Below are 27,500 nucleotides of genomic sequence, written 5' to 3' on the forward strand. Positions count from 1 at the left end.
ACTAGTGGGAGCTAGCTGCCGATTGGTGCCTGCACACATTTGTCTTTTGTGATTGGCTAACTTTATGTGTTCAGCTAGCTCCCAGTAGTGCAACGCAGTTCCTTCAGTGAAGCAAATTTAATAATACTAGTCAATTGGAAAGTTGTTTAAAATTGGACACGCTTTCAAAATGCCTGTGAAACTGTTACACTACTTAAACACCATATAACATTTTATTGTTATTTATCTAAAACGGTTTATATAAATGTTTGCTTTTGAATTGAATGCAGATTTTTAGAGGTTATGTCAAGGTGTTTATTAATCTGCTGTAAAATGCAGCTTTAGAATTTAAAATCTGTATCAGCTGCAGAATCCATCTTGTTGCTTATCACACACCAGGGATATGAGGGAACATCCTTGCGGACTGAAGCAAATAAAGCAGATGGAGACAGAGAAACAATACGTTCTTTGTCTTGTGTTATATAAAATCACCATTTAGTTCCTCATGTGGAGTCTGATAAATAGTTTGGAAAATACCAATATTTTGGCAGTTTGCTTCCATGTGCTGGCAAGAATAATCTGTTTATCTAAGCTACGCAATTATGTCTTCATGTGTCAGGTTATGTGTTTAGCCAGACACTCTCTGTAGAACGTGTTTGTTAATAACTAATTCTGGATCTCAGCGCTGCCTTTAAATATCTATATATATTATATTTAGCTTCAATTTGTACAGATGTGTAGCAGTCTAAGTAATACAAATCAGTAGAAATACTCTGCTAGAAAGAAATGTTCCATGTGTTATATGTATAAAATATTTTATCTCTATCTTTCTTTTTATCTCTATCATTTTGCCTATCTATTTATTATTATTATTATTATTATTACTATTCTTTATAAAGCGCAACAGATTCCGCAACGCTGCCCATGGGTACAAAGTTAAAAAGTACAACGGAGAAACAATACAATAAAAGACAATTTTACAGACAAATGTAGGGGGAATTGAGGGCCCTATTCCCGTGGGAACTTACAATCTAGATGGGTAGGAGAATGGGAAACAGGAGGTGGGGACTGCAAAGGTGAGAATGATATTAGTAAGGGGATAGATGAGGACAACTGTTAGGTAAGTGAAATTCATTTGTTACAGAGTCGGGTGATAAGCTTCCCTGAACAAAAAGGTCTTTAGGGAACGTTTAAAGGAGGAGAGGTTAGGGGCAAGTCTGACATCTCGAGGAAGTGCGTTCCAGAGGGTTGGTGCCGCACGAGAGAAGTCCTGTAGTCTAGCATGGGAGCAGGCGATGGTAGAGGACGCAAGAAGCAGGTCATTGTTGGAGCTTAGGGTGGCGGACTGGAGTATATTTGTTGATGAGTGAGGACAGGTAGGGGGGGGCAGCATTGGTGAGGGCTTTGTAGGTCAGGGTGATAATTTTTAATTTAACTCTGCTGTGAATGGGGAGCCAGTGAAGGGACTCACAGAGGGGGGTGCAGCAGAAACAGAGCATTGTGAGAGGAGGATTATCCTGGCTATCTCTGTATATCTCCATATAACTATATCTCTGTCTGTCTGTCTGCTGGACAATTGATTTATCTATGTCTATCTTGGTATAACTATATCTATGTCCATCTATCTTAAAATCTATGTCTCTCTATGTTTAGATATCTATCTATTCCTCTCCCCTTCTCTCTCTCCCCTTCTCTCTCTCCCCTTCTCTCTCTCCCCTTCTCTCTCTCCCCTTCTCTCTCTCCCCTTCTCTCTCTCCCCTTCTCTCTCTCCCCTTCTCTCTTCTCCCCTTCTCTCTTCTCCCCTTCTCTCTTCTCCCCTTCTCTCTTCTCCCCTTCTCTCTTCTCCCCTTCTCTCTTCTCCCCTTCTCTCTTCTCCCCTTCTCTCTTCTCCCCTTCTCTCTCGCCCCCTCTCTCTCTCTTGCCCCTCTCTCTCCCACCGCGCTCTCTCTCTCTCTCTCTCTCTCCTCCCCTTCTCTCTCTCCCCCCCTCTCTCTCTCTCTCTCTCTCTCTCTCTCTCCCTCTCTCTCTCTCCCTCTCTCTCTATCTCCTTCTCTCTCCTCTTCTCTCTCCCCTTCTCTCTCTCCCCTTCTCTCTCTCCCCTTCTCTCTCTCCCCTTCTCTCTCTCTCTCTCTCTCTCTCTCTCTCTCTCTCTCTCCCCTTCTCTCTTCCCCTCTCTCTCTCTCTCTCTCTCTCTCTCCCCCCCTCTCTCCTCCCTCTCCCTCTCTCTCTCTCTCTCTCTCTCTCCCTCTCCTTCTCTCTCCCCTTCTCTCTCTCCCCTTCTCTCTCCCCCCTTCTCTCTCCCCCCTTTGTCTCTCCCCCCCCCCCCCTTTGTCTCTCTCCCCCCCCTTTGTCTCTCTCCCCCCCTTTCTCTCTCTCCCTTTCTCTCTTCCCCCCTCCTCTCTCCCCCCCCTCTCTCTCTACACCTCTCCCACCCTCTCTCTCTACACCTCTCTCTCTCTGTCCACCTCTCTCTCCCTCCCTCTCTCCCCCCTCTCTCTTTCTTTATCTCTGTCACTGCCTCTCTCTGTCTCTATCTGTCTCTCTTTTTTGTCTCTCTCTCTCTCTGTCTCTCTCTCTGTCTCTCTCTCTGTCTCTCTCTCTCTCTCTGTCTCTCTCTCTCTGTCTCTGTCTCTCTCTGTCTCTGTCTCTCTCTGTCTCTGTCTCTCTCTCTCTCTCTGTCTCTCTCTCTCTCTCTCTCTCTCTCTCTCTGTCTCTCTCTCTCTCTCTCTGTCTCTCTCTCTTTCTCTCTGTCTCTCTCTCTTTCTCTCTGTGTCTCTCTCTTTCTCTCTGTCTCTGTCTCTCTCTCTCTGTGTCTCTCTCTCTCTTTCTCTCTGTGTCTCTCTCTCTCTCTCTCTCTCTCTCTCTCTATATATATATATATATATATATATATATATATATATATATATATCTCTCTCTGTGTGTCTTTCTCTCTCACTCTACATGGCTTATCACACAAATACATGCTTTAATTACAGTGGAAATGAAGAGTTTAGAGCTTAAGTAATTGTTTTGATTTAATATGTTTTTGACAGAGGGTTTGGATGAGCTGGTGAAGCAGGTGAACGCCTCAGATGGAGTAAATTCATTTGAATACTATCCACTAACGCCTGGAAAGTATGTTGTTTCAATAACGTGGGGTGGACATCACATTCCTAAAAGGTATCTAGCTGATGCTCTAATTTTGTATTGGGCTCATATTATGCAAATAATTAAAAAAACAAAATTGTGATTTTTAAATTTGCTGCTATAACTGTATGTCTATAAAATAGGCTATATGTAGATCAACTACTTTTAACGGACCACTAAAGTAAAAAAATAAACTTTCATGATTCAGATAGAGCAGCAATTTTAAACATTTTTCCAATTTACTTCCATTATCAAATTGTGATTGGCTTATGGCTGTCACATGACACGGGGTAGGAAATGTAAGCAAATTTAGAATTTTTTTATTAAAAAAATCTACTGCTCTCTTGAAATTCAGAATAAGTGCTATTTGAACTATCTTGTTGTTGTCCATTTGTTGATTACATAATACCACTGCATTTAACCCCTTGATGCTAGGAGCAAATGTTTAACATCAGAAAAAAAGTTCTGATGTAAACATTTGCTTGAAAAACTAAAATCACACGATCGTCGTTGCGATTGCATGATTTTGAGGCCGGGATCAGATTAAGGGGGATTTAGGATGTTTCATGTCGGCGTTAAAGCCCACCACTGTCAGGACGGCATGGAACATCCTAATGGTGTGAAGGGGTTAATGGTCCTCTTTGGATACGAATAGTGACATGAAATTGTTAAATTTCTCATAAAATGTGGAGGATAATTTGTCATTTTCCTGGTAGGGGCATTACTTAGTGAACAATGTGTTTAACCACCTTTCTCTTTAGCCAGTCTGAGGCCTGCTCTCTTTAAGGGCCTTGCTTGCTGATGCCTTCTGTGGGTACGACTGGTACATGGAATAAGAGAGCATTCAAGAACAGAGGACCTTCCTCACTGTTAGTGTATAGAGCCCCTTACAGGTACCTGCAACACTTACAGGCACTTGAGACATCTTGTTTGAAAAGAGGAATCTGCTCTTTCAAATAAGGGTTCTTATTTCCATGCAAGATGCAGGTGGTTGCTATAACAATGGCGATCACCTGTAGAAGGCATTAAACTGCTGCTTTTCCTGAGCTTGTTGGAGGTCTCTGACTCCCTATTTCCCCTTCTTTGTGCTAATCAGATGTGATCGTCCTTTTTAAAGAAGAATCTCCTCTTTCAAATTAACAGTCACTCTAGTTTGTGCTTTTGTGTCTGTCCAGTTCCCAGGTGATTCTTATAACATTAACAAATAACAGTGGTTCTTTTTTGGGGTTCATGAAAGGCATTTAGCATCCCCTCAGCATATTATTATTATTATTCTTTATTTATAAAGCGCCAACAGATTCCGCAGCGCTGCCCATGGGTACAAGGATAACAGTACAGTGGAGAAACAATACGATAAGGCACAACATTTTACAGACAAATACAGGGGGAGTTGAGGGCCCTGTTCCCGTGGGAACTTACAATCTAGCATATGTATAAAATCCTTCATTTCAGTGTTTGGGAAAATGGACTGATACTAGATTTATAGCTATAAAATATGTTTGAAATATTTGGGAAATACTACACCTGAATTTTTTTTATTTAAAAAGATAGATAATCCCTTTATTACCTATTCACCAGTTTTGCATATCCAACACAGTTATATTAATATATATTTTACCTCTGTGATTACCTTGTATCTAAGCCTCTGCAGACTGCCCCCCTATCTCAGTGCTTTTGACAGACATGCAGTTTAGCTAATCAGTGCAGACTACTAAATAACTCCACGGAAGTGAGCACAATGTTATCTATATGACACACATGAACTAGTACTGCCTAACTGTGAAAAACGTTCAAAATGCTCTGAGCTAGGAGGCGGTTTTCAACGGTTTAGAAATCAGTTTGAGCCTACCTAGGTTTAGCTTTAAAAAAAATACCACCAAGGGAACAAAGCAATTTTGATGATAAAAGTAAATTGGAAAGTTGTTTAAAATTGCATGCCCTATCTGAATCATGAAAGTTTAATTTTGACTAGATTGTCCCTTTAAGACAGACATATGGAAAATAATGACTCCGGAATACACTTACCCTTTTGCAATCAGGACGTAACATGGATACTTTTTACAGTTTTTTTTTTTACACAGTTTAAAAGTCACATGACAAATATAAACAAGCACTCAGAAATAATATAGATGAATGTAACCACTGCTAAAATGTACAGTTCTGTATTATTTTTTTTATTTACCATGTATACCACTCAAAAAAAAATAAGTCCACACAAATGTCAATTTTTTGGTATGACATAGGGTGGTATTTTCTTATTTCTGCACGTAAAAGTTCTTGATCTGCTGAAAAAAAACAAGTGATGGTTTGTGTGGCTATGTCACAGGAAAATCATTGAAATTGATATATAAATGTAATGAGTGCCAAATGACTAAAAACGTCTCTTGCACTTGCGCTGTATCAATGATAGCTTTAAAGGGATATTCCAGCCAAAATTGGAATCCACATGGATGCATTTAATTTTTTGATAGCATTTTTGTAATATACATCTAATAGCAAAAATGCTTCTAATAAAAGCTATAGATGTTTTAAAAGTGTATTTAAGTATGCACTGTGTACATTTTAAACAAGGTGCTTGTACCATCTGGTAATGTCTCAGTTTGTTAATTGCTGACACGATACAAGCCCCACTGGTTGTCTGAGCAGCTGTAGTATTTAAAATGCTGGTGCACTGATAATATCTAGCTTTGTTTCACATGCAGAGCAAAATATTAACATAAAACAGGGATAACTTTTACTGGAAGCATTTTTTCCAAGTACATGCATACTGCAAATATATTTCTATTCAAAGTTGTAATTCATCTATGTGCATTTAAATTTTGACCGGAATGTCCCTTGGCTACCGGAGGTGTGTGTCATGTCACCCAACGTGCTAAAATACATAATTATTCTTTTTTTTTTTTATCAGAAAATATGCAGTGAAGATGTTCTGTAAAAGTCTTCCTGAAACAGCCTACATTTTATGTAAACCTGCGAGGAAGACATTAGACTTTTCTTATATCTTAAAATGACAGTAATGTCATTTAATGTATATGCATAGCATAGATCATTAATTGCAAAAGATCTATATGTAAAATTACTTACTTTTTTTTAAGCAAGCTCCATTGTTCGCCAAGTCCATGGAAAAAAAACATTTGAAAGTATGTTTATCTTATCTAATTTGATGTAGCTATTTAGGGACAAAAAAAATAGCCCTTTAGTTAGTGTGCAGCATGTTTTGGAGTCATAATTCTGAATCCAAAAGCCAATTTTCTGAGTTAAATTACAGGAAAAATAGGCAAAATAAAGTTGATTTTATTTCTTTTATCCATGAGACATTTTTTTATGGGGAATTGTATTTTCAGTTTAGTGTCCATTTAATTATTTCCCTGATTTACTAACCCTGCAGTAAACTATGAACCAACAATTGCAGCTTTCATACAAATTGTTCTGAAGTGTTTGTCAAAGGAGGCAGGCGATTTCTACTGAGATAACCATGCACGTTGTCAATACAAACATAAAACATTGCAGTTATTTGTCTTTATTAATTTCACGTCTGAGCAATTGAGGTTTTTTTTTTTGCTTAAAAGTTTGATCGATTGTGTGTGGGGGTTTTCTTCACAAACCAATTGGATTTGACAATGGATTCCCTGTTACTGTATGTGTTCAAGCAAAATATGCCAGTAGGCACTCTGTGCTAGTGGGTATGAAGTAATAGGCAGTACTGCAATACAGTATTTCTATCTGTCGTATGTTTCTAATATTATTATTTGTTTTGAACTGATAACATTTCAGCATGCAAAGGTAAGTTGAGTAAAAAAAAATCCTGCAATTGTTTTTAATTTGAATTAAAAAAAATGCAGAGAGTCCATTAAGTAGATAAAAATATACACTTTGCAAAAAACTAAATTCTCCCAGTATGTCCTTAGTACATACTTGACCAGTCTGTAGCTAATATTTATTAAATAACGGAAACACAATTTAAAATTTGACTGCAGTTACAAAACTAGGTAAAGTGATGGAAATGACTGTAATTAGGAGAAACTTTTGACTAGGGAACAATTGTTGAGACAAGAAGATAGGACGTGACCATATATTTCTGCTTTTGCTAGCCCGTTTGAAGTTCTGGTGGCACCTGAAGCTGGACCACAGAAGGTACGAGCATGGGGACCAGGGCTTTCCGGAGGTGTTGTTGGCAAATCAGCAGATTTTGTGGTGGAATCCATCGGTTCTGAAGTTGGCTCTTTAGGTAAGTAGAACCTTTTGTGCTTTGGTTATTACAAGAACTCCATTAACAGCATGAAACCCAAAATTGTGGTTTCATGATTTAGGTAGAACATACAATTTTAAACAACTTTTCAGTTTACTTCTATTATCTAATTTGCTTCATTCTCTTGGTATCCTTTTTTAAAGGAGCAACAATGCACTACTGGGAGCTAGCTGAACATATCTGGTAAACCAATGGCAAGAGGCATATATGTGCAGCCACCAATCAGCAGCTAGCTACTAGTAGAGATGTGTATTTGTTTTCGGACAAATGCAGCGTTGTACTGAAAATCAGATTTTCTTTTTTGTAAACAAAAACGAATATCCAAAGGAACATTCTAGTCAAAATTAAAGTTTCATGATTCAGATAGAGCATGCAATTTTAAGCAACTTTAGAATTTACTCCTACTATCAATTTTTCTTTGTTCTATTTGAATGTAAGCTTAGGAGCTGGACTATTTTTGGTTCAGAACCTGGGTAGCGCTTGGTGATTGGTGGCTACGTTTAGACACCAATCAGAAAGTCCTACCCAGGTGTTGAAACAAAATGGGCCGGCTCCTAAGCTTACATTCTTGCTTTTTCAAATAAAGATACCAATAGAACGAAGAAAAATTGAGAATAGAAGTAAATTAGAAAGTTGCTTAAAATTGCATGTTCTATCTGAATCACGAAAACGAATGTAAATACTTAACGAAAATTCGATTTTCGTTTCATTTTAAACAAAATGAAAACCAAATAGTGCAGGCAACGAATATTCAGGGAAACAAATTTCCTTGAATATTCAGAAAGAAAATTTAGCTCTGATACTGAATATATTTCGCTGCACATGACTAGCTCCTATTAGTACCCTGCAGATCCTGAGCCTACCTATGTATGCTTTTCAATAAAGGATTCCAAGAGAACAAAGCAAATAAGATAATATAAGTAACTGGAAAGCTGTTTAAAGCGTTGCTTCTCTTTCGTATGTTTTTTTTTAAATATGAATTCTATTCTTAACATGGAAATTTCTAATTATGATTCCACTACGTTTCTGTTTTTTGCTTATCCAGTGAAACAGGAGCTGTGTTGCTGTGACATAATCACAGTGGGGGTGACTTGAAACAAATAAATGATGCCACATGTCTTAAATAGCTCTTTTATAACTAGCCCATTGTACTGTGGAATTCAGTCTGCTTAGTGCTGAAAGGAGCTGTTTTTGTGTCCTGTCTAGAAGTGGCCCTGCCAGATCTCTGAGAATAAATGTTTTTGTTTTTGATGCAGGAATGAAAAAAAACTGTTATTTGTGAAATGGCCTTTAGCACAATGGTTCAGATTTGTTTTTTAAAGGGACATGAAGCCCACAGTTTTTTCTTGATCCAGATAGAGCATTTTATTTTAAATAGCGTTCAATTTTGCTTCTATTATCCAATTTGCTTCATACTCTTGGTATTCTTTGTTTAATGAGCATGCACTACTGGGAGCTAGCTGAACCCATTGAGTAAACCAATAACAAGAAGCATATATGTACAGCCACCAATCAGCATCTGGCTCCCAGTAGGGCATTGCTGCTCTCAAGCCTACCTAGGTATGCTTTTCAACAAAGGATTCCAAGATTATTGAAGCATATTAAGGGCCAGATTTATCAAAGTCAGGTGGGCAGGGGTGTACATCTTTGCCCTTGTTCGCCCGGCATCGCTTCCCTATATTTAACATTGCACACAAAGGCTAATCTGCAATGCCGCTCCCTGCTCGTGCACAGGCAATCCTGAGTGATCATGGGGACTGGGATATGCCACATAACAGGTGGCAAAGTGGGTTAACCCTTCCTGTTGTTAGGACGTTCTATGCCGTCCTAACCTGGGCTTTAGCGTCGTCAGGGCGGCATGGAATATCCTAACTGGTTGGCGGTCATGAAACAATAGCCGCTTCCTATATGGGATCGGAGGCTGGGGGGCGTGCCTAGTGTTAAAGGCACTCCCCCCTGAACCGATCCCATCAGTGAAATCTCGTGATCACATAAACGATCGCGTGATTTAAATTTTTACTCATTGCTATACATTACATTGAAACTTTGTTCTGATGTAGATAAATGAGTCCTGGCAAGAAGGGGTTAAGAAGCAGAGGTCTAATGACCACTCCTCCTTAACTCTCCGGCTGCAAGTTTGCTCATGCCTGCCTGGATCGTTGAATAAATCTGGCCCTATGCAGTCATAATACTAAATAAATTAGGTGCCATGTTTTACTTTTGTTTTGGCTGTGTATCATGTGCTTTTGTGAATGTCTGTGAAAATTTAAAGTGAATACGTTTGATCCTTTTTTAGCTCACTGTTTATGAATGACATAGTTGAAATAGGAGCGAGCCCTGGCGCGCTCTTCCATTGGGAATCATGGCCAATGAAGCAGTGCATTTAAAAATATAGTAAAAGTTTTCATGCTTAGATAACATAGCATGAAAACGGAACACTTACTAAATTTCATCCAGTCGTTCGAAAAGTTTGAAACACAAGTATTTCCCCAGAACAAAAGAGAGCCCTACTGAAGAAAATGTCAGAACTGTAGTGATTTTTACAACATCTGACAGCTGATTTCATGCCAGCGCTGTATAGAACAAATACATTACAGTATCTAAGATCAAAGTGAAATCTCTGCCATCAATTCTAATTACTTGAAAGCAATATGTGTCAAGGGTTTGGATGTTGAATCTAATCTGAAACATTTTCCACCTTTCAGCACACAGTAGTGCATTGACAGCAGTCCTGCTCGCTGCACACATAAAAAAGAAAGCACATGTTTCAGTTACCCAAGGGTACGGTCTACAGAAACTGGATCAGTTGCAATATATGATGTATCACACGGGCATATTAAAGGGACACTATACCCAAACATTTTCTTTCATGATTAAGGTAGAGAATATAATTTTAAACAACATTCCAATTTACTTCTATTACCAAATTTGCTTTATTCTTTAGATATACTTTAATGAAGAAATAGCGACGCACACTGTGAACCAATCACAGGAGGCATCTATGTGCAGCTACCAATCAGCAGCTACTAAGCATATCTAGATGTGCTTTTCAGCAAAGAATATAAAGAGAATGAAGCAAAATAGATAATAGAAGTAAATTAGAAAGTTGTTTATAATTGTATGCTCTTTCTAAATCATGAAAGAAAGTTTTTTGGGTTTCATGTCCCTTTAAGGTGTGGCCTATGACACATTCTGATATGCCGCCCCTTCACAACCAATTTTGTCTCACAATGGGTGACTTGCAACACGAATGCAATAGCTCTTCTATGCCATATAAAAAAATAATAAAAAGGGATATTAATAAAGTAATTGTTTTTATGCCTAGTATATATTGTCAAGTAAGCATTGTTTTGCATTCCAGGGACCTGCTACTTTCAAAGCCACCCAAGTAAGTTTATCTTATATCCTCAGCTGTCAGTTAGGGACAGATACTGCATGGATCAAGCATGTTGCAAGGTTAAGCATCTGAAGTCAGCAGGATGCTCCGCAACCTTTTTGGGGACAGTGGGAAAAAAGAGCACAATTTATAGAGTTAATCATTACACATTTTATGAAATAATTTTTTAGTTTAAAGGGATACTGGATCCAATTTTTTTTCTTTCATGATTCAGATAGAGCATGGAATTTTAAGCAACTTTCTAATTTACTCCTATTATCAATTTTTCTTTGTTCTCTTGGTATCTTTATTTGAAAAAGCAGGAAAGTAAGCTTACGAGCCGGCCCATTTTTGGTTCAGTACCCTGGGTAGCGCTTGCTGATTGGTGGGTACATTTAGCCACCAATCAGCAAGCTGTACCTAGGTGCTGAACCAAAGATGGGCCGTCTTGTAAGCTTACTTTCCTGCTTTTTCAAATAAAGATACCAAGAGAACAAAGAAAAATTGATAATTGGAGTAAAATAGAAAGTTGCTTAAAATTACATGGTGTATCTGAATCATGAAAGAAAAAAATGGGTTCAGTATCCCTTTAACATCCCTTTTAAAGAGACAGTAAAGTCAAAATTAAACTTCTCTTGATTCAGATAGCGAATGCAATTTCAAACAACTTTCTCATTTACTTATTTCATGTAATTTGTTTCATACTCTTGGTATACTGTGTTAAAAAAGCATACCTAGCTAGGTAAGCTCAGAAGCTGCAGTGCAATACTGAGAGCTAGCTGGTTATTGGTGGTTGCAGACACATGCCACTTCCCATTGGCTCACCTGAAGTGCTCAGCTAGCTCTCAGTAGAGCGTTGTTGCTCCTTCAGCAAAGGATACTAAGAGAATGAAGCAAATTTGATAATAGAAGAAAATTGGAAAGTTGTTTTAAATGATTCTATATGAATCTTGAAAAAACTAATTGTGTTTCATGTCCCTTTAAGTTATGGGACAAGCTACTGTTTCATGGTGAGGAGCTGGGAAGTTGCTTCCTGTGAGTCTTCTCTTATGATTTGGGATAATTTTATGGTCAAATGCTGTGATTCAGCTGGTAACTTCACATGTGCCTTGTGGGCTGTGTTATCAGTAGATCTTTGTCTACATTATCTGTGCACATTTTGTTTTTTAATACCAGTGTGTTCATGGTACTCTGTTTTGCTCTGGTCATCTGGTCTGGTAATGAGCATTAAAGGGACGTTGTACCATAAAAATGTATCCCCCTTGAATATGTATCCAATGATCCATTTTTCCGGCTGGAGTGTATTCCCTTGTCTACAAATCGCTCCTTTAACTTCATTTTATTATTTGGGAATAGCTGTCTTTGCCCGCTGAAACTATCGCCTATGGTGAAATATTTAATAATGCAGTATTGGTTATAGAAAATCTGTGTAAAAATGGTCAGCAGCAGAACATAATCTAACAGTGAGTGTGGAAGAGAGAACCTAGACTATTTCAAAAGGTGTTCCAGCAATGTCTTTAACTACAGTGCTTGCCTGAGTACATTTAAAGGGATATTGTAGGTAAAAATTTGTACCCGGAATTTTGCTAAAAGTAAATTATCATTTTAATTCTTAAAAAAAGTCTTTAAATTCACTGAGATCTCACCAAATTCACCAATCTTCCCAGCTTTAACGGTTTATTTTTTTTATTTCATTCAGCTAATTTTATAAAAAGTAAACTGGAGAGGTGAGGGATCTAGGCAGAATACAGTGAGAACCTATGAAACTGTAGAGGCCAGTGAAGCTGGTGAGATTGGAGCGACATTGGAGCGACTGCGTAGCGTGTAGTAGGCACTATAGTCATGGGTGTTTTTCAGAACTGGACATTCGTTCTCTAAAGAAATGCTGAATATGGCCACAAGCAGCAGCATTTTGCTCTTTTCGGTGCTGCAAATCCATATCTTTGTGTGTTCCTCTTTCACACTGATATATTTGGCGCCAAAAACTGACGAATATTAGAATTTTTTTCTTTTAGCACTTTTTATATCCCTTTAAGTTTTAGAAGTAATTTAAAATGAGCAAATTAGAGAGTAATATTCCTTAAAGGGACAGTAAAGTCAAAATTAAACTTTTATGATTCAGATAGAGCAGGCAATTTTAACCAACTTTCCAACTTCTATAATCTAATTTGCTTTGTTCTCTTGGTATCCTTTGTTGAATAACATACCTTGGTAGGCTCAGGAGCAGCAGTGCACTACTGGAAGCTATCTGCTGGTGTCTGCATATTTAGGCCTCTTGTCATTGGCTCGCTCGATGTGTGCAGCTAGCTACCAGTAGTGCATTGCTGCTCCTTCAACAAAGGAAAACCAGAGAATGGAGCAAATCTGAAAATAGAAGTAAAATGGAAAGTTGTATGTTCTGTCTGAATGATGAAATAAATATTTTAGGTTTCACGTCCCTTTTTTTAAAACGTGATCATTTCCGATATATAATTACACCAATGGCGGAAATCCTGGCCCTGCAGACCCTGCAATGCTAGGGGGCCCGCAGGTAAGAGGGGGCCAAGGCCTCTCCATCTTTTCAAGGTCGATGGGCCGCTGCAGGGCTGCACCCCTTACTGGGGACCAGTGACAGGGAACAGCGGGAGGCCATGGAATCTTGCAAGGTCGCTCCGCTACAGACCAGGCAGCGAGGGGGGGGTTTGGTAGGGGCTGAGGGGGCCTAGAACAATTGTTACGCACCTGAATTACGCACACTAATTGCAATATGCCTAATGCTCGTGCTTTATAACGGTTAGAATTGGGATTTTAAGACTGGGATTTGGAAACGCAGTTTACTTATTTGTATGAGGGTGACAGATGTTATTGTAAACCATAAACTGTGCACATCTGTGTATGTGTTTGGTCTGAGTATCTTATTATGTTTCATTTGGAATGTGCATTTCTGTTGATTGTTTTTTTTCCGTGTTGCCATTTCAGGATTTGCCATTGAGGGACCATCCCAGGCCAGGATAGAATGTGACGATCAAAGTGACGGTTCTTGTGATGTGAAATATTGGCCCAAGGAACCTGGTGAATATGCTGTTCATGTCATGTGTGATGATGAAGACATTAAGGATAGTCCGTATATGGCTTATATCCAGCCGGTGTCTGGAGACTTCAACCCTGACAAGGTAAGAAAACGTATTACTTAAACTGCTGTTAAAGGGACAGCAAACCCCAACATTATATTTCATGATTCACATAGAGCAAACAATTTTAAGCAACTTTCCAATATACTTCTGTTATCTGATTTGCTTCCTTCTCTTTGTAACCTTTGTTGAAAATCATATCTAGGTAGGTTTAGAAGCAGCAATGCAGTGCTGGGAACTAGCTGAACACATCTGGTGAGCAAATGACGAGGCATATATATGCAGCCACCAAACAGCAGCTAGCTCCCAGTAGTGCAGTGCTGCTCCTGGGCCTACCTAGATATGCCTTTCAACAAAGGATACCAAGAGAATTAAGCAAATTTGATAATATAAGTCAATTGGAAAGTTGTTTAAAATTGTATGCTGTATCTGAGTCATGAAATAATTAATTTGGGTTTTTATGTCCCTTTAAGAATAAATAGTCATATGCAGCTGAGGCTCTACAGTATATCACCATTCTGGGGCTGCCTTATTATATATTATTAACCTGGGGGGGGGGGGTTTAAACACATAGGTTTAAAGGGACATGAACCCCAATTCTTGATTCAGAAAGAACATGCAGTTTTAAACAACTTTCCAATTTACTTTTGTTTTCTAATTTTCTTCATTCTCTTGCTAGCCTTTGCAAGTAGCTGCTGATTGGTGGCTGGACATAGATGCCTTGTGTGATTGGCTCAGCCATTTGCATTGCTATTTCTTCAACAAAGGATATCTAAAGAATTAAGCAAATTAGATAACAGAAGTAAATGGGAATGCTGTTTAAAATTGTATTCTCTATCTGAGTTGTGAAAGAGAAAGTTTTGGGGGTTCATGTCCCTTTATGTAAGCAATAGTGCAATTAAAAATGCTCTAACACATCACAGTGTTGCCTTTATTGCAACTTTAAGTGGACAAAAATTGTGATCTGAATAGCATCAATATACCTAACTTATAATAATGGCAATATATGTGCCTATATTATATATCTCTTTAAAATCATAGCTTGTTTTTTCACACATGTATTTTGTATGTAGGTCTTTTGCAATGCAATATTTAACTATTGATATATACTATGCATATATTGAAAACAATAAATAATTGAATGCCCCTTTAATTAAAATCTTGTGTTTAATTGTAGATTAAAGCTTACGGTCCTGGGTTGGAAAAATCTGGATGCATTGTGAATAATCCTGCAGAATTCTTTGTTGATGCAACAGAAGCTGGAAAAGCACCTTTGAAAATCTATGCACAAGTAAGATGCAGACTTGATTAGGATGTCTTTACTATAGTGACAGGGAGCGCAGACTGCGCAGTTATTGGGCATCTGGGAAAAGCACAAATGATACATCTATTCCAGGGAGATAAATGCACCTCTTATGGTAATAATCAGGTACAATGTGTTTCTATTTGCTGCAGACTGTGGGGTCGTGGTTCCAAATCCTTCTGAAATTCTTGGCTTTAGTACAATCCTTAAGCAGACTTAACTATGTTCCATCAACCCTAACTGAACGCATTTGGCAGCCTCATTGCGGAAACCCTGCACATTACACTATTAACAGAATATATGCTGATTTGTCTTTTTTTTTTTTGCAGTGAAGCATTTTTTTTTTCTTGAAACATTATTTTTTTCGGGATCTATGAGATATTATAAAAACAGATGAGCCAGCAGAGAGATTGTTATCTGGTGTAGAAATAAGAGCTGTTCCTGGCATGGTTGGTTTGCAGAATTTTTGAAACTCAACAACAATCTTCTTGCTTTCAGGATGTAGAAGGAAATCCTATTGATATCCAAACAAAAGCTAAAGGAGACGGTACCTACGCCTGCGTATACAGTCCGGTCAAACCAATCAAACATACGATTGCTGTTACGTGGGGTGGAGCTAATGTGCCCAAAAGCCCATTCAGGGTAAGATGCAGAAATGTGTTTTTTTGTTTTGTTATATTTTTATTTTCAGTTTATATTCTAAGTAGATCAGAAAACACCACCTCAGTTATATATATATATATATATAACTATTTTTTTATTTTATTTTTATATATTGTAAGTAGTTTAGTGAACATACACCAACCAAGAGTGTTTGTATAACTTTATCCTTGGCATATGTACTTTTAATTCTTTTTGTTTTACCTTTTATTTATTTTTTATTTATTTTTTTTTTTTTTAAAAAAACATCTTCTTCCTTGAAAATGCTGTAAATCTGATAGCAGTTTAAGAAAAAAAGGTTACAATTTTTTACACAAAGGCAAGAGATGTTTAATATCCCTTTGAGCTACATTGATGCAAATAAATAGTCCCAGTGTCAGACTTCCCAATTGTCCCAGTTCTTGTGAGGTTGTCATGGGTTTGGAGGTTTGACTTTTCTAGTCAAGGAAAGATTTCTTGGTTTCTAGGGACTTCCCCAATCCACCCCTAACAGTCCCGCCCATGAGATACCCATAACCGGTACATCCTGCTGTTGCTCCGCCCAACAAACACATGTGGCCGCCCTCAGCTTCCTATCCCTGAATGGTTCACAATGTGGACTGCCAGAACATATTTTCTCTATAAGTTATATCAATGTTGGGCTTAGATTGGCCAGAAAATAAAATATACTACAACTTTTATGCTACAATTATCTGACCTTTTTAAACTTCCAGTTATATATTTCATAAAAAAAATTAATGATGACAGATTCACAATTGTTCTATTATTATATTAGTAGTTAATTACTAGCATATTAAAAATATGATACTGCAGGTTTTGTAAGTTAGTATGCCAAAATTACACATATAAACACACACATATATATATGTGTGTGTGTGTATATATATATATATATATATAGAGAGAGAGAGAGAGAGAGAGAGAGAGAGAGAGACACTCACAGGAACAAACAACTGGCCCAATACCATTGTTAGCCTGTTCTATAGCGATTTACCACCTGGTCCTGGGTGCAGATTTTTAGCCCAGTAATGCTATTCACAGAGTAGAACTTTCCTGTAGGATATAAGTCTGATCCCGCACTTCTCTCTGTATGTATTTAGTCTCCCTATGGCAAAAAGGGGCAACTAGACATGGACTCCTTGCTCAGTGTGCTTAGAGTAATATGGCTACACCTCACAGACGAGTCTTAATGAAGGCCAAAACAATCGTCTGGGGTTGCTGTGTTCCTTGTTCAGAGAGGAATTGCCTGATATTTCAGCGCTGGACTGACCATAATAGGCGGGATCAGACTGATATACTACAAGAAAGTTCTACTCTGTGAAAAGCATTACTGGGCTAAAAGAAGCTGCACCCAGGTGGTAAATCACCATAGAACAGGCTAACAATGGTATTGAGCCGGTTGTTCGTTCCTGTGAGTGTGCTTCTCTCTGTTTGTATTTAGTCTCCCTATGGGAAAAAGGGGAATCCAGACATGGACTCCTTGCTCAGTGTGCTTAGAGGAACATGGCTACACCTCACTGACGAGGCTTAATGAAGGCTGAAACGATCGTCTGGAGTTGCTGTGTTCCTTGTTCAGAGATGAATTGTCTTTTTTATTTAAGCGCTGACTGTAATAGTCGGGATTAGACTGATATACTACAGGAAAGTTCTACTCTGTGAAAAGCATTACTGGGCTAAAAGAAGCTGCACCCAGGTGGTAAATCACCATAGAACAGGCTAACAATGTTATTGAGCTGGTTGTTTGTTCCTGTGAGTGCACTGCTGTCTGTGTGTGTGTGTGTATATGCATGTATGTGTATATATAATTATATATATATATATATATATATATATATATATATATATATATATATATATATATATATATATATATATATATATATATATATATATATATATATATATATACACAGTCGTATGCAAAAGTTTAGGCACCCGTGACAATTTCCATGATTTTCATTTATAGATAATTGGGTGTTTGGATCAGCAATTTCATTTTGATCTATCAAATAACTAAAGGACACAGTAATATTTCAGTAGTGAAATGAGGTTTATTGGATTAACACAAAATGTGCAATATGCATCAAAACAAAATTAGACAGGTGCATAAATTTGGGCAACTTTTGTCATTTTGTTGATTTAAATACCTGTTACTACCTAGCACTAATTAATTGGAACACATCATTAGTTTGGTGAGCCCATTAAGCCTTAAACTTCATAGACAGGTGCATCCAATCATGAGAAAAGGTATTTAAGGTGGCCAATTGCAAGTTGTTGCTCTCTTTGACTCTCCTCTGAAGAGTGGCAACATGGGGGACTCAAAACAACTCTCAAATGACCTGAAAACAAAGATTGCTCAAAATTATGGTTTAGGGGAAGGCTACAAAAAGCTATTGCTGAGATTTAAGCTTTCAATGTCCACTGTGAGGAACATAGTGAGGAAATGGAAGACCACAGGCACAGTTCTTGTTAAGGCCAGAAGTAAAATGTCAAAGAGGAAAAGGCAAAGGATGGCGAGAACGGTCAAAAACAGCCCACAGACCACCTCCAAAGACCTACAACATAATCTTGCTGCAGATAGTATCACTGTGCATCGTTCAACAATTCATCGTATGGGAGAGTGATGCTGAAGAAGCCTTTTCTCCTGTTAAGTGTGGTCAGTCCACGGGTCATCATTACTTCTGGGATATTATCTCCTCCCCTACAGGAAGTGCAAGAGGATTCACCCAGCAGAGCTGCTATATAGCTCCTCCCCTCTACGTCACCCCCAGTCATTCTCTTGCACCCAACGAATAGATAGGATGTGTGAGAGGACTGTGGTGATTTAATTAGTTTATTACCTTCAATCAAAAGTTTGTTATTTTATAATAGCACCGGAGTGTGTTATTCATTCTCTGGTAGAATTTGAAGAAGAATCTACCGGAGTTTTTTCTATGATTTTAGCCGGAGTAGTTAAGATCATATTGCTGTTTCTCGGCCATCTGAGGAGAGGTAAACTTCAGATCAGGGGACAGCGGGCAGATTAATCTGCAAAGAGGTATGTAGCAGTTTGTTATTTTCTGACATGGAATTGATGAGAAAATCCTGCCATACCGTTATAATGTAAACTCAGCCTTAAATGCAGTAGATGTAGCTGGTATCAGGCTGTCATGTATGTATATTTTACACTTCAGTATTCTGGGGAATGGTACTTCACTGGATTTATACTGTATGCATAGACTTAACCTAATTTGCAGGGACTTGCAATAGGTTTTAAATAACAATTAATTTATTGAGGTTAAACGTTTTTTTGCTGGCATGTAAAAACGTTTATTTCTCTGAGGTACTGGGTGAAAAAATGTTTTGGGCACTATTTTTTCCACTTGGCAATAGTTTTGTTTAAATTAAAGCAGTTCACTGATCTCTCTCACTGTTATGTGTGAGGGGGAGGGGCCATTTTTGGCGCTTTTACTACGCATCAAAAAACTCAGTCAGAGGTTCATTTTCTTCCTGCATGATCCGGTTCATCTCTACAGAACTCAGGGATCTCCAAAGCCTTTTTTTTGAGGGAGGTAATCATCACAGCAGAGCTGTGAAGATTGTAGTTGACTGTGATAAAAAACGTTTATTTGTGTATTTTTTCTGCTGCCTGGGTTAGTTATCCTTTGCTAATGGGAACAATCCTTTGCTAAAATTGTATATTTCTGACAAAGATTGATGCTATAACTTAATTATTTTCAACTGTCATAACTTTTTCTGTGCTTCTTATAGGCACAGTTCGTTTTCATATTATTGTAAATTACTTGAAAAAGCATTTCCAAGTTGCTAGTTAATTGCTAGTGTGTTAAACATGTCTGATTCAGAGGAAGATACATGTGCTATATGTGCTAATGCCAAAGTGGAGCCCAATAGAAGTTTATGTACTAACTGTATTGATGCTACTTTAAATAAAAGTCAATCTGTACAAATTGAACATATTTCACCAGACAACGAGGGGAGAGTTATGCCGACTAACTCGCCTCACGTGTCAGTACCTGCATCTCCCGCTCGGGAGGTGCGTGATATTGTAGCGCCGAGTACATCTGGGCGGCCATTTCAAATCACATTACAGGATATGGCTACTGTTATGACTGAAGTTTTGGCTAAATTACCAGAACTTAGAGGCAAGCGTGATCACTCTGGGGTGAGAACAGAGTGCGCTGATAATATTAGGGCCATGTCAGACACTGCGTCACAGGCGGCAGAACATGAGGACGGAGAACTTCATTCTGTGGGTGACGGTTCTGATCCAAATAGATTGGATTCAGATATTTCAAATTTTAAATTTAAGCTGGAAAACCTCTGTGTATTACTAGGGGAGGTGTTAGCGGCTCTGAATGATTGTAACACAGTTGCAATACCAGAGAAAATGTGTAGGTTGGATAAATATTTTGCGGTACCCGCGAGTACTGATGTTTTTCCTATACCTAAGAGACTTACTGAAATTGTTACTAAGGAGTGGGATAGGCCCGGTGTGCCGTTCTCACCCCCTCCGATATTTAGAAAAATGTTTCCAATAGACGCCACCACACGGGACTTATGGCAAACGGTCCCTAAGGTGGAGGGAGCAGTTTCTACTTTAGCTAAGTGTACCACTATCCCGGTGGAGGATAGCTGTGCCTTTTCAGATCCAATGGATAAAAAATTAGAGGGTTACCTTAAGAAAATGTTTGTTCAACAAGGTTTTATATTGCAACCTCTTGCATGTATTGCGCCTGTCACGGCTGCAGCAGCATTTTGGTTTGAGTCTCTGGAAGAGACACTTCAATCATCTACACTAGATGAGATTACAGACAAACTTAAAGCCCTTAAGTTAGCTAACTCATTTATTTCAGATGCCGTAGTACATTTAACTAAACTTACGGCTAAGAATTCCGGATTTGCCATTCAGGCACGCAGAGCACTGTGGCTAAAATCCTGGTCAGCTGATGTTACTTCTAAATCTAAATTGCTTAATATACCTTTCAAAGGGCAAACCTTATTCGGGCCCGGGTTGAAAGAGATTATCGCTGACATTACAGGAGGTAAAGGCCATGCCCTGCCTCAGGACAAAGCCAAACCTAGGGCTAGACAGTCTAATTTTCGTTCCTTTCGTAATTTCAATGCAGGAACAGCATCAACTTCCTCTACACCAAAACAGGAAGGAGCTGTTGCTCGCTACAGACAAGGCTGGAAACCTAACCAGTCCTGGAACAAGGGCAAGCAGGCCAGGAAACCTGCTGCTGCCCCTAAGACAGCATGAATCGAGGGCCCCCGATCCGGGACCGGATCTAGTAGGGGGCAGACTTTCTCTCTTCGCCCAGGCTTGGGCAAGAGATGTTCAGGATCCCTGGGCGTTAGAGATCATATCTCAGGGATACCTTCTGGACTTCAAATCCTCTCCCCCAAGAGGGAGATTTCATCTGTCAAGGTTATCAACAAACCAAATAAAGAAAGAAGCGTTCCTACGCTGCGTACAAGATCTTTTATTAATGGGAGTGATCCATCCAGTTCCGCGGTCGGAACAAGGACAAGGGTTTTACTCAAATCTGTTTGTAGTTCCCAAAAAAGAGGGAACTTTCAGGCCAATCTTGGATTTAAAGATCCTAAACAAATTCCTAAGAGTTCCATCGTTCAAGATGGAAACGATTCGAACAATTTTGCCCATGATCCAAGAGGGTCAGTACATGACCACAGTGGATTTAAAGGATGCTTACCTTCACATACCGATTCACAGAAATCATTACCGGTATCTAAGGTTTGCCTTTCTAGACAGGCATTACCAGTTTGTAGCTCTTCCATTCGGACTGGCTACGGCTCCAAGAATTTTCACAAAGGTTCTGGGTACTCTTCTGGCGGTACTAAGACCGCGAGGAATTTCGGTAGCTCCGTACCTAGACGACATTCTGATACAAGCTTCAAGCTTTCAAACTGCCAAGTCTCATACAGAGTTAGTACTGGCATTTCTAAGGTCGCATGGATGGAAGGTGAACGAAAAGAAGAGTTCTCTCTTTCCACTCACAAGAGTTCCCTTCTTGGGGACTCTGATAGATTCTGTAGAAATGAAGATTTACCTGACAGAAGACAGGTTAACAAAGCTTCAAAATGCATGCCGTGTCCTTCATTCCATTCAACACCCGTCAGTAGCTCAATGCATGGAGGTGATCGGCTTAATGGTAGCGGCAATGGACGTAGTACCTTTTGCACGCCTACATCTCAGACCGCTGCAATTGTGCATGCTAAGTCAGTGGAATGGGGATTACTCAGATTTGTCCCCCACTCTGAATCTGAATCAAGAGACCAGAAATTCTCTTCTATGGTGGCTTTATCGGCCACACCTGTCCAGGGGGATGCCATTCAGCAGGCCAGACTGGACAATTGTAACAACAGACGCCAGCCTACTAGGTTGGGGCGCTGTCTGGAATTCTCTGAAGGCTCAGGGACTATGGAATCAGGAGGAGAGTCTCCTTCCAATAAACATTCTGGAATTGAGAGCAGTTCTCAATGCCCTTCTGGCTTGGCCCCAGTTAACAACTCGGGGGTTCATCAGGTTTCAGTCGGACAACATCACGACTGTAGCTTACATCAACCATCAGGGAGGGACAAGAAGCTCCCTAGCAATGATGGAAGTATCAAAGATAATTCGCTGGGCAGAGTCTCACTCTTGCCACCTGTCTGCAATCCACATCCCGGGAGTGGAGAACTGGGAGGCGGATTTCTTAAGTCGTCAGACTTTTCATCCGGGGGAGTGGGAACTTCATCCGGAGGTCTTTGCCCAGATACTTCAACGTTGGGGCAAACCAGAGATAGATCTCATGGCGTCTCGTCAGAACGCCAAGCTTCCTCGCTACGGGTCCAGATCCAGGGATCCGGGAGCGGTTCTGATAGATGCTTTGACAGCACCTTGGACCTTCGGGATGGCTTATGTGTTTCCACCCTTCCCGATGCTTCCTCGATTGATTGCCAGAATCAAACAGGAGAGAGCATCAGTGATTCTAATAGCACCTGCATGGCCACGCAGGACTTGGTATGCAGATCTAGTGGACATGTCATCCTGTCCGCCTTGGTCTCTACCTCTGAAACAGGACCTTCTGATCCAGGGTCCATTCAAACATCAAAATCTAACTTCTCTGAAGCTGACTGCTTGGAAATTGAACGCTTGATTTTATCAAAACGTGGGTTTTCTGAGCCAGTTATTGATACCTTAATACAGGCTAGGAAGCCTGTTACCAGAAGGATTTACCATAAAATATGGCGTAAATACTTATATTGGTGCGAATCCAAGAGTTACTCATGGAGTAAGGTTAGGATTCCAAGGATATTGTCTTTTCTACAAGAAGGTTTAGAAAAGGGGTTATCCGCTAGTTCTTTAAAGGGACAGATTTCAGCTCTGTCCATTCTTTTACACAAACGTCTGTCAGAAGTTCCGGACGTTCAAGCTTTTTGTCAGGCTTTAGCTAGGATCAAGCCTGTGTTTAAAACTGTTGCTCCGCCATGGAGTTTGAACTTAGTTCTTAATGTTTTACAGGGTGTTCCGTTTGAACCCCCTTCATTCCATTGATATCAAGTTGTTATCTTGGAAAGTTCTGTTTTTAATGGCTATTTCCTCGGCTCGAAGAGTCTCTGAGTTATCTGCCTTACATTGTGATTCTCCTTATCTGATTTTTCATTCAGACAAGGTAGTTCTGCGTACTAAACCTGGGTTCCTACCTAAGGTGGTCACTAACAGGAATATCAATCAAGAGATTGTTGTTCCATCTTTGTGTCCTAATCCTTCCTCGAAGAAGGAACGTCTGCTACACAATCTAGATGTAGTCCGTGCCCTGAAATTTTATCTACAGGCAACTAAGGATTTTCGTCAAACGTCTTCCCTGTTTGTCGTTTATTCTGGTCAGAGGAGAGGTCAAAAAGCTTCGGCTACCTCTCTCTCTTTTTGGCTTCGTAGCATAATACGATTAGCCTATGAGACTGCTGGACAGCAGCCTCCTGAAAGAATTACAGCTCATTCTACTAGAGCTGTGGCTTCCACTTGGGCCTTTAAGAATGAGGCTTCTGTTGAACAGATTTGCAAGGCTGCAACTTGGTCTTCTCTTCATACTTTTTCCAAATTTTACAAATTTGACACTTTTGCTTCTTCGGAGGCTGTTTTTTGGGAGAAAGGTTCTTCAGGCAGTGGTTCCCTCCGTATAAAGAGCCTGCCTGTCCCTCCCGTCATCCGTGTACTTTTGCTTTGGTATTGGTATCCCAGAAGTAATGATGACCCGTGGACTGACCACACTTAACAGGAGAAAACAAAATTTATGCTTACCTGATAAATTCATTTCTCCTGTAGTGTGGTCAGTCCACGGCCCGCCCTGTTTTTTATGGCAGGCTAAATATTTTTTTGGATTATACTCCAGTCACCACTACACCCTTGGGCTTCTCCTTTCTCGTTGGTCCTTTGGTCGAATGACTGGAGGTGACGTAGAGGGGAGGAGCTATATAGCAGCTCTGCTGGGTGAATCCTCTTGCACTTCCTGTAGGGGAGGAGATAATATCCCAGAAGTAATGATGACCCGTGGACTGACCACACTACAGGAGAAATGAATTTATCAGGTAAGCATAAATTTTGTTTTCTGCACACACGCCACAAACAGAGTCACTTGAGGTATGCAAATGCACATTTGGACAAGCCAGCTTCATTTTGGAAGAAGGTGCTGTAGACTGATGAAACAAAGATTGAGTAATTTGGTCATAAGAAGGCGTTATGCATGGCGGAAAAAGAACACAGCGTTCCAAGATAAACACTTGCTAGCCACAGTAAAATTTGGTGGATGCTCCATCATGCTGTGGGGCTGTGTGGCCAGTGCCGGTCTTGTTAAAGTTGAGGGTCGCTTGGATTCCACTCAATATCAGCAGATACTTGAGAATAACGTTGAGGAATCAGTCACAAAGTTGAAGTTACGCTGGGGCTGGATATTTTAACAAGACAAGACCCAAAACACTGCTCAAAATCAAATCTACTATGGCATTTATGCAGAGGAACAAGTACAATGTTCTGGAATGGCCATCCCAGTCCCCAGACCTGAATATCATTGAAAATCTGTGGGGTGATTTGAAGCGGGCTGTCCATACTCGGCAACCAACAAACCTAACTGAACTGGAGTTTTGCAAGGAGGAATGGTCCAAAATACCTTCATCCAGAATCCAGGCACTCATTACAGGCTATAGGAAGCTTCTAGAGGCTGTTATTTCTGCTAAAGGAGGCTCTACTAAATATTAATGCAATATATCTGTTGGGGTGCCCAAATGTATGCACCTGTCTAATTTCGTTTTCTGTTAATCCAATAAACCTCATTTCACTACTGAAATATTACTGTGTCCTTCAGTTATTTGATAGATCAAAATGAAATTGCTGATCCAAACACCCAATTATTTATAAATGAAAATCATGGAAATTGTCAGGGGTGCCTAAACTTTTGCATACGACTGTACATACTCACACACACTTGGGCACACATACTGCACATTTTCTTCTGTGTATACAATTTTGCTGTGTAAGAGTGATTCATGACAAAACGGTTATACTACGTAGAGTTTAGTTTTCCATCGGGCAGACTTGCTGGGCCTATGGCTCTTATCTGCCGTCAATGTTTCTATGTTAGAGATGTGGACAAAGCTTAAAGGGACACTCAAGTCAAAATAAACTTTTATGATTCAGATAGAGCAGCAGTTTTAAGACACTTTCCAATTTACTTCCATTATCACATTTTGCTCAGTCTCTTTATATGCACACTTTCTGGGGAACAAGGTCCTACTGAGCATGTGCACAAGCTCACAGGGTATACGTATACTAACCTGTGATTGGCTGATGTCTGTCACATGATACAGGGGTGCGGAAAATGGGAGGAAAAAAAAATCTGCTTATTTAACATTCAGAGTAGGGGTTAAATCATTATCTTTTTAGTATGCACATGTTAATGATGTCATTCTACTTCATTGAGTGGTCCTTTAAGCCAAATAATCTACGTGACAGGTTTAGGGGCTGAATTTCTAACTGTGCACACCAGACATCTGTACAAAGGTGCTTCAGTCACAGGACCCAACTAGACCTGTAATACAATAAAATTAGTTTTCCATTGCATCTCCTCCTTGTATGTACTGTTCAGGAAAGGTTTTCTTTGAGAGATGTTATGTGTTTGTGCACCTGATGTTCTGATCTGTATCATTACCAGGCAAAAATATAGAAAAATACAATGGGTATCTTCATGGATTCATTTCAGGCCCTATTTTAAAGAGAGATAAAATGCAATTTCTTTTCTTCTTTTTTGATTCAGATAGAGGATACAATTTTAAACAACTTTCCAATTTATTTCTATTGTCAAATTGTCTTTGTTTTTTTGGTATCCTTTGTTGAAAAGCAGGGAGGTGTCTAGCAAGAGCACTTTTTCCTGCAATGTTTTTCTCCAGACATGTGTGCACTTCCTATCTAGATATCTCTTCAACAATGAATAAAATCTGAACAAAGCAAATTTAATGATAGAGGTAAATTTAAAATTGTATGCTCTGTCTGAATCACTATAGAATTTTTTTGGATTTCATGTCTCTTTAATGTCCAAATTACCATAGTGATACTAGCCCTTTAAATTTCTTTGTGAGCTGATTCAAAACGGCATCCCATATAGAGGACTAATTCAATGTGGTGTTATCCCAGATAGTTTTTAATCGGCTGCTAAAATGATGTTTCATTTAGGTCAACATTGGACAAGGAAGCCATCCACAGCTGGTGAAGGTATTTGGTCCAGGGGTGGAGAAAAGTGGTTTGAAAGCAAATGAACCAACACACTTTACAGTTGACTGTACAGAGGCTGGAGAAGGTAAGCCAACGTTTTAACATAAGCTAATTAGTAATTGATTTTAGATATTGCACTTTTAAAATACATTAAATTAATTAGTAAATAAAAGGTGCTGCTGTTCTCTTTGGTTGATTTTTTTTTTTTTAAATAAACATTTTCTTGTGATAGCTCCTATTACTTTGTAATCATTTTGGAATTGGCTTACAGATTATTATTACAAAATTACAAGTTAAGGGTTTTCAGTTTCTATTTTTTCTTAGAGAAAAAGGTAAAAAAAAAATGTGTATGTGGTCAAACTTTAACCAGCTTTTTCCCTATTTTTGTTATGCTTTTTACAGAAATTGTAAAATTTTAAACAGATTATGCAAGACTTTTTTTTGTAGCGACAACCTTTAGCTTCATCTTCATTTATATATATATATATATATATATATAAAGAAAGTTGGATACATATTAATGTACATTTATATATATATCTATATAAAGAAAGTAGGATACATATTAATATATATAATGGATTTCTCTTTTAACATTGCTCATCAATAATATTATATATATATATATATATATATATATATATATATATATATATATATATATATATATATATATATATATATATATATTTTTATATATATATATATATATATATATATATATATATACATTTTCTGCATTGCTTAAAAGAACGACAACCATCCTCTTTAAAACGTACACCATGAACCGTTACCAGTATCATTCTTCTAGTGCCTTTTTTAACATAACTTACCCTGTGAAGCAGAAAATATTTCTGTGGTTCAGTTAATTTGTTTTCTTACAAAAATGTTAAAAATGTTTTTTTTATGGAACGACTGTTATGTGA

At 38.8% G+C, this 27,500-nt stretch overlaps 1 protein-coding gene across 1 annotated transcript in view; it reads left to right on the plus strand.

Moving 5' to 3' along the window:
- FLNB (filamin B) overlaps positions 1–27,500 on the plus strand; it is a 341,931-nt gene that overhangs the window by 168,900 nt on the left and 145,531 nt on the right. The window contains 6 exon segments of the mRNA XM_053720866.1: positions 3,015–3,141; positions 7,200–7,336; positions 13,692–13,885; positions 15,021–15,134; positions 15,645–15,788; positions 26,536–26,659. Coding sequence (XP_053576841.1) covers positions 3,015–3,141; positions 7,200–7,336; positions 13,692–13,885; positions 15,021–15,134; positions 15,645–15,788; positions 26,536–26,659 — 840 coding nt within the window.

The sequence above is a fragment of the Bombina bombina genome, chromosome 7 (assembly GCF_027579735.1).
Source record: "Bombina bombina isolate aBomBom1 chromosome 7, aBomBom1.pri, whole genome shotgun sequence".
In the NCBI taxonomy this organism is placed as follows: Eukaryota; Metazoa; Chordata; class Amphibia; order Anura; family Bombinatoridae; genus Bombina; species Bombina bombina.